At 38.3% G+C, this 8,790-nt stretch overlaps 1 protein-coding gene across 1 annotated transcript; it reads right to left on the reverse strand.

Moving 5' to 3' along the window:
• Nucleotides 1-4,503: 4,503 nt before the first annotated feature.
• On the reverse strand, nt 4,504-5,580 carry OR10A5L (olfactory receptor family 10 subfamily A member 5L). Its single transcript, XM_002693143.6, has one exon. The coding sequence runs from the start codon at nt 5,578-5,580 to the stop codon at nt 4,612-4,614; it is 969 nt and encodes a 322-aa protein (XP_002693189.4). The 3' UTR covers nt 4,504-4,611.
• Between the last annotated feature and the right edge of the window lie 3,210 nt (nt 5,581-8,790).

An 8,790-nucleotide genomic window follows, 5' to 3' on the forward strand; every position in this document is an offset into this window, starting at 1 on the left:
CCATTCTTATTTTTTAAAGTTTTCTTTTACTTTGAATCTGAGTTAATTACTTGTTTAATTAGCTATTCAGTGGTGGCAGTGGTTTAGTCACTAAGTCATGTCTGACTCTTGTGACCCCATGGACTGTAGCCCACAGGGCATGGTACTAAAAAAAAGAGAGAACTGAGATTCAAGGCATCTGAATTTTGTTTAAACATATGTAATAAAATATCTTTGAACCTTCCTTTCCTTAGCTATAAAATGAGGGACTCAGTCAGATAAGGTACTTGCTAAGAGTAAATGAGGTTCGTGACATTGTACAGGAGGCAGGGCTCAAGACCATTCCCATAGAAAAGAAATGCAAAAAAGCAAAATGGCTGTCTGGGGAGGCCTTACAAATAGCTATGAAAAGAAGAGAAGCGAAAAGCAAAGGAGAAAAGGAAAGATATAAACATCTGAATGCAGAGTTCCAAAGAATAGCAAGAAGAGATAAGAAAGCCTTCTTCAGCAATCAATGCAAAGAAATAGAGGAAAACAACAGAATGGGAAAGACTAGGGATCTCTTCAAGAAAATCAGAGATACCAAAGGAACATTTCATGCAAAGATGGGCTTGATAAAGGACAGAAATGGTATGGACCTAACAGAAGCAGAAGATATTAAGAAGAGATGGCAAGAATACACAGAAGAACTGTACAAAAAAGATCTTCACGACCCAGATAATCACAATGCTGTGATCACTGACCTAGAGCCAGACATCCTTGAATGTGAAGTCAAGTGGGCCTTAGAAAGCATCACTACAAACAAAGCTAGTGGAGGTGATGGAATTCCAGTGGAGCTATTCCAAATCCTGAAAGATGATGCTGTGAAAATGCTACACTCAATATGCCAGCAAATTTGGAAAACTCAGCAGTGGCCACAGGACTGGAAAAGATCAGTTTTCATTCCAATCCCAAAGAAAGGCAATGCCAAAGAACGCTCAAACTACCGCACAATTGCACTCATCTCATATGCTAGTAAAGTAATGCTCAAAATTCCCCAAGCCAAGCTTCAGCAATATGTGAACCGTGAACTTCCTGATGTTCAAGCTGGTTTTAGAAAAGGCAGAGGAACCAGAGATCAAATTGCCAACATCTGCTGGATCATGGAAAAAGCAAGAGAGTTCCAGAAAAACATCTATTTCTGCTTTATTGACTATGCCAAAGCCTTTGACTGTGTGGATCACAATAAACTGTGGAAAATTCTGAAAGAGATGGGAATACCAGACCACCTGATCTGCCTCTTGAGAAATTTGTATGCAGGTCAGGAAGCAACAGTTAGAACTGGACATGGAACAACAGACTGGTTCCAAATAGGAAAAGGAGTACGTCAAGGCTGTATGTTGTCACCCTGCTTATTTAACTTCTATGCAGAGTACATCATGAGAAACGCTGGACTGGAAGAAACACAAGCTGGAATCAAGATTTCCGGGAGAAATATCAATAACCTCAGATATGCAGATGACACCACCCTTATCGCAGAAAGTGAAGAGGAACTCAAAAGCCTCTTGATGAAAGTGAAAGTGGAGAGTGAAAAAGTTGGCTTAAAGCTCAACATTCAGAAAATGAAGATCATGGCATCCAGTCCCATCACTTCATGGGAAATAGATGGGGAAACAGTGGAAACAGTGTCAGACTTTGTTTTTCTGGGCTCCAAAATCACTACAGATGGTGACTGCAGCCATGAAATTAAAAGATGCTTACTCCTTGGAAGGAAAGTTATGACCAACCTAGATAGCATATTCAAAAGCAGAGACATTACTTTGCCAACAAAGGTCTGTCTACTCAAGGCTATGGTTTTTCCTGTGGTCATGTATGGATGTGAGAGTTGACTGTGAAGAAGGCTGAGCACCGAAGAATTGATGCTTTTGAACTGTGGTGTTGGAGAAGACTCTTGAGAGTCCCTTGGACTGCAAAGAGATCCAACCAGGCCATTCTAAAGGAGATCAGCCCTGGGATTTCTTTGGAAGGAATGATGCTAAAGCTGAAACTCCAGTACTTTGGCCACCTCATGTGAAAAGTTGACTCATTGGAAAAGACTCTGATGCTGGGAGGGATTGGGGGCAGGAGGAGAAGGGGACAACAGAGGATGAGATGGCTGGATGGCATCACTGACTCGATGGACGTGAGTCTGGGTGAACTCCAGGAGTTGGTGATGGACAGGGAGTCCTGGCGTGCTGCGATTCATGGGGTGGCAAAGAGTCGTACACGACTGAGCGACTGATCTGATCTTAAGAATAAATACCTATATTTGGATCTACAATATGCTTAGTGCTATCATAAATGCTTTATATGTAATATTTACTCTTAAAAACACACCTATCATATAGACACTATTCTTACATGCATCATTTTACAGATGAGGAAAGAGGCATAGAGAATTTGATTTACTTTCCCATGGTCACCCTCCTAGTAAATGACAGAATATGATATAAGCTCCTTTATGTAAAGTAATATTCCCTTATTTTAGCAATTTATGGCTTTTCTTTTCTAATTTTTATTGTTGATTAAATTATAAAGTTCTGAAGGCAGTAATTATGTTTTAAAGTCTTTTGTATTTTCACATCAACAAACACAAATTTTTGAAATTGAAAAGCAGTAGCCAAAACATAGGGGATTGATTCCCTGGGGGTTCAGACAGGAAAGTATCAGCCTGTAATCCAGGAGACCTGGGTTTGATCCCTGGGTTGTGAAGGTCCCATGGACAAGGAAATGGCTATCCACTCTAGTATTCTTGCGTGGAGAATCCCATGGGCAGAGGAGCCTGGCAAGCTACAGTCCATGGGTTGCAAAGAGTTGGACAAGACTGAACAAATAACACTTTTACTTTTCAGGCAAAACATAACAGTTGTTAATAAGGCCTATATTGGAGTAGATAGGATCCATTATAAGCCTTGAAGAAAAAAGCCTCATGACTGAAATTATGTTTGTGAAAATTTGAAATTACTTCAACAATGCTTACAGACTTGGAGAAAAACTCAGAGAGAAAATTGGAAATTCCAATCATTCTACCTGGGAAAAATAGCCTGAAAAGAGTTGGCTGAGGATATTGGGTTATAAAGGAATAATCATTGGAAGGACTGATACTGAAGCTGAAACTCCAATACTTTAGCCACCTGATGCAAAGAACTGACTCAGGAAAAGACACTGATGCTAGGAAGGATTGAAGGCTGGAGGAGAAGGGGCCAACAGAGGATAAGATGGTTGGATGGCATCACTGATGTGATGGACATGAGTTTGAGTGAGGTCCAGGAGTTGGTGATGGACAGGGAAGACTGGTGTGCTGCAGTCCATGGGGTCGCAAAGAGTTGGACACAACTGAGTGACTGAACTGAACTGAAAGGCATAGTTGCAGGGATTAGTGATACACTTTTCTCTGTCCATGCTAAATACCAACAAATTTAGGAGCCAATACTGCCTTTGGGGCATGCAAAATGAAGTGAATGAATGAGAAGTATTTTGACCTTAAGGGATTATAGACTTTTTTTTTTTCTATTAAATGGAGTTAGATTTGTCTTAAACACAGTAAATGCCAAGAGAACTTCCTGTCTGCAAGTTCACATTTCAAACAATTTTGCCCTGCTCCCAAAGTAAGTCACTTTGGCGCAAATTTACAGAGTAAATATGCCATGTATTTTACTCTGGAATGTATTCGCCACAGAAATGTCAAATGAGAAAAAAAATAAGTGCATAACAAGCAAGCAGAGGAGTTTGATAGCTGTGATGATCAGTTCAGGTCAGTTGCTCAGTCATGTCTGACTCTGCGACCCCATGAATCACAGCATGCCAGGCCTCCCTGTCCATCACCAACTCCCGGAGTTCACCCAAACTCACGTCCATCGAGTCAGTGATGCCATCCATCCATCTCATCCTCTGGTTGAAAAACGATAGCCTTGACTAGACGGACCTTTGTTGGCAAAGTAATGTCTCTGCTTTTGAATATGCTATCTAGGTTGGTCATAACTTTCCGTCCAAGGAGTGTCTTTTAATTTCATGGCTGCAATCACCACCTACAGTGATTTTGGAGCCCCCAAAAATAAACTCTGACACTGTTTCCACTGTTTCCCCAAGTATTTCCCATGAAGTGATGGGACCAGATCCCATGATCTTAGTTTCCTGAATGTTGAGCTTCAAGCCAACTTTTTCACTCTCCTCTTTCACTTTCATCAAGAAGCTTTTTAGTTCCTCTTCACTTTCTGCCATAAGGGTTGTGTCATCTGCATATCTGAGGTTATTGATATTTCTCCCAGCAATCTTGATTCCAGCTTTTGTTTCTTCCAGCCCAGTGTTTCCCATGATATACTCTGCATATAAGTTAAATAAGCAGTGTGACAATATACAGCCTTGACGTACTCCTTTTCCTATTTGGATCCAGTCTGTTGTTCCATGTCCAGTTCTAACTGTTGCTCTGACCTTCATATAGGTTTCTCAAGAGGCAGGTGTGAGATAGGACTAATCTATTTCTATATTGCTTTCTCTTCACTGGGCTTTTCAACAGCCTTTTCAATAGCTATTTTTTGGCCTAGAGGAGACGTAAATAGATGCAGAGAGGAATCCCAAACATGGAACTGATTGTTCCTCACTTAATAAATTTAGTTATACCTCAAAATGCCTACAGAATGCAGTTCTGACACCCATAGCCTTGTGGAAGGTCCGACTGAGGGCATTCTTCACCTCACTATTTCTCAAGCTGTAGATGATGGGGTTCAACATGGGAGTCACAACTGTGTAGCACAGTGATAGCACTTTCTTGCTCTCAGGAGAATTATTGGACTTAGGCCGAAAGTAGGTGAGGCTTAAAGATACATAGAAGAGGGAGACAACAAGTAGGTGGGATGAGCAGGTAGAGAAGGCTTTATGCTTCCCCTTAGCCGATGGAATCTTCAGGATGGCAGCAGTGATGCGAGTGTAGGAACATAGGATCAGCAAGCAGGGTATCATGACAACCAGAATGGTTCCAATGATGGCATAGATCTCAAACAGTGTTGTGTCTGCACAGACCAGCCTCAGCACAGGAGGGCTGTCACAGAAGAAGTGGTTCACCTTGTTGATGCCACAGAATGGAAAGCTGAAGAGCCACGTGGTCTGCACAGTAGCCATGGGAATGCCTGGAAACCAGGAGAAGGCTGCCAGTTTGGCACGTGTCCTTGGCTTCATGATGACTGGGTAGTGCAAGGGACTGCAGATGGCTACATAGCGGTCATAGGCCATGGTGGCCAGGAGGAAGCATTCAGAAACCCCAAAGAAGAAGAAGAAATACATCTGAGTGGCACAGCCAAGAAAGGAGATGGTTGTGTCCTGGGCAATTAGGGTCCCCAGCATCTTGGGCACAATGACTAGGTTGAAGCCAATCTCTAAGAAGGACAAGTTCCTGAGGAAGAAGTACATGGGGCTGTGCAGCATGGGGTCAGCCAAGGTAACCAGAATGATGAGGCTGTTTCCCAGCAGAGTGACCAGGTAGATGAATAGAAATGTCAGGAAGAGCAGTGATTGTATTTCAGTAGGTAAGGAAGAGAAACTCATGAGGATAAACTCACTTACTCTTGTCCAGTTTCCTTCAGCCATTGATAAATGAGTGGAGGTGTGGTCATGGAGAGAGACTCTTGATTGGAAGAGTCAGATTCTAGATTTGTTGTTGGGATTCCTTTTAGTGTCAGGGAAAGAAGCATAATCAGGATCTCAGTTGTAAGAGAAAAGGTCTTGTGTTTTCTGAGAATAAAGACACAAGGAAGAAAGACCAGAGCCTGGGTTCTGAAATGGGTGATGTCCCATCTTTCCCATCTTACTCTTTATGATTCATTTCCCACTTTGCTACTGTGTTTGTTAAAACAATTTGGATCATATCCACACACACTCATTTTCTGATGCACACTTAATACCCTCACAGTGTGGTTAGGTGAGAGGGGTCCTGAGGCAATTGGGTGGAGTCAGATGGAGAAACAGTAGAAAATTTCTATTTATACCTATTATGTCTTCCCCTTCTTCAAAGATTCATGGTGTATGACTTCCCCACCTATTGCTAAAAATAATGCTAACTTAAAAAAACATTTACATTTATTTGGTTGTGCTAGGTCTTATTTTCAGCATGAGGGATGTAGTTCCCTGATCAGGGATCTAACTTGGCTGCCCTCATTGAGAGGGCAGATTCTTAGCTACTGGACCACCAGAAAGTCCCAGTAATTACTTTTTTGTACATATTTAAGGACTGTAATCCTAAAACAACTTGAGAGGGTATATAAATAGAAAAACTCAACTGTTTTATCATGTTTTGTTTTGAGGTGACTCAAAGTAGTATAAAAAGTGGCAAGGAGACGCAAAGAAAGGATGTAGCAGTTTTAATGCAAGTTTCCCCCCTTTTCAATGTACAAACAGTGGAGTACCTGATGTCATACAATGCTTATTCTTTCTTGCCTAATCAGATTATGAGGTGACCCTCTTAGGATATTTCTCCTCAGTCCAGCAAAGTTATAGTTGACAGTTGATTATCAGGACCCAGAATATCCACTGGCTTTCAAAATTAAAATCTGCGAGGAGTATTTTAGTATACCTAAGCAGATAGTGGGTGTGTCTCAAGAGTTCCAACTACTTCTCTTTCTAGACTGGACAAATCAAAAAAAGAAAAAGAAACAGATTCTCACAAAAATTCTGCAAAAATTATGAGGAACATTAGAGTCAGTGTGCAAAGAAAAACTGTTTTAAGTAAACAACCTGGTTTATATGAATAAGAGATAGAGCCTTAAATGATATGAAAAAATTATTCTACTTCTTTTGAGGCACTGGTGATATGATGATTGATTGCCTCCTTTAACTTTAGAATCCAATGAAGAGATATTCAAATAATCAATTATTAAATCACAATGAAGGACATGATACAGGAAATACATGGTACCTTGGGTGGGATGTGTGAGAAATAGGAGTACCTACTGCAGTCTATGAAGGCTTTTCTAGGCAACAGGCAACAGGCGTGAATATGAAGTTTGCTGAAAGACAGGCAAAACATCTAGGGTGCTGTAGGAAATTATGAAGTTTAATCAAGAGTAAATGACTATGGAAAATATCAAAATAACTAAGCTAACACTTGAACTGAAAGTATTCCTTCAGTATACAACAAAATAAATGGAAATATACTCATACCAGTATGTCCTTATCTTTGTGCTATTTTTCTGTTAAATTTGAGGATAGGGAAATTTTTCTTTAACCATTTAGATAGAAAACAAATAAAAATGAAAAGTAAAATCACAAAAGCCACAACAAAAAGACCTTTTCCACTACACACAAAAACACAAAACTATCTTACACAAATCAAAAAGCTAAATCTAAATGGATTAAGATTTAAATGTAAGGCCTGAAACTGTAAGAGTAGAATATTGACATCCAGGGAACTGAAGGAAGAAAAAAAGGGGAGTTTCTGTTTAAAGGGTATAAAGTTTCAGTTTTGTCAGATGAATTACTTTTAGAAATCTAATGTGCTATAGTTAACAAATTGTATTGTATAACTAAAATGTTTTACAAAGTTCTCATGTTCAGTGTTCTTGCCACAATAAAAAAAATTCTTAAAAAAAAGACATTGGGAAAAGAAAAAAATCTTGCAAAGAATATAATCATACATTTGAAATCAAAATGGCTATAAAACATGGGAAGATGTTCAAAGTTACTAAAAAGTAAGTACAAGTTAAAAATAAGACTAAACAATTGCAGTACTCAGTTATGTTAAAAGTTAAGGGAAATAAACATGATAGGTAAGAAATGACAAATAAATCTCCCAATATAAATTAAAGAAACTTTGAACTAACAATATCTTTTCTGCAATTTTAGACTAAGTTTGGGTGAAAATTGTGTTTACCTGAATGTTTTTCTCAACCTTATTTATGATAGTGTAGTTGCAAACAAATGAACCAAAAGAACAAAAACAGCAAGTCAGTTAAATAAATTGTTATATCTCTGCTACGAATTTCTAAGCTGAAATTTAGAATTATGTTATAAAATAATATTTAATAACATGGAGGCATATAAGTGAATGGAGTATGTTATAAAATAATATGTTCAGTGTAAAGATACTTATTTTAAAATATAAATTACATCCATAAGTGTGTGCTCTGTGTATATGTGCTCAGTTGTGTCTGACTCTTTGCAACCCTTTGGACTATAACCTGCTAGGCTCCTCTGTCCATGTGCTTTTCAAGGCAAGAATACTGGAGTGGATTATCAATTCCTTCTCTGGGGATCTTTCCAACCAGGAATTGAACCCACATCTGTGTCTCCTGGATTGCAGGCGGATTCTTTATCACCATGAGGGAAGACCGTATCCATAAATAGAAAAACTCAATTGCACTCATTTAAATGTTAAAATACTAATGTAGTGGTTATAAGTGTTAACTTTTTTCTTTTGTTTCCTGTATCTATATTATTTATCTTGATGTTGTAATCTTTGTATTTGAATAAACACAAATATTATAATGAAATATTCATGCTACCCAAAACAACACTTAACATTTTAAAATACAATGATAAATTTGAAATTTTATCTGTAGTAACAGATAAAACAAATTATTATTATTCAACAAAATAATATTTTTATTTAACAAATTTATTATTTGTTAAATTTTATTTAAAATTTTATTTATTAAATAAATTTATTAAAATTTTTATTTAAAATTTTTATTTAACAAATAATAAAAACTGTCTATTGGTCTGTGGAGGGGTCACAAGAGCAATAAGGAAAACTGTTATCAATAAAAGCAAAAATAAATGGGACCTAATAAACATTAAATCCCT

The sequence above is a fragment of the Bos taurus genome, chromosome 15 (assembly GCF_002263795.3).
Source record: "Bos taurus isolate L1 Dominette 01449 registration number 42190680 breed Hereford chromosome 15, ARS-UCD2.0, whole genome shotgun sequence".
Taxonomy (NCBI): domain Eukaryota; kingdom Metazoa; phylum Chordata; class Mammalia; order Artiodactyla; family Bovidae; genus Bos; species Bos taurus.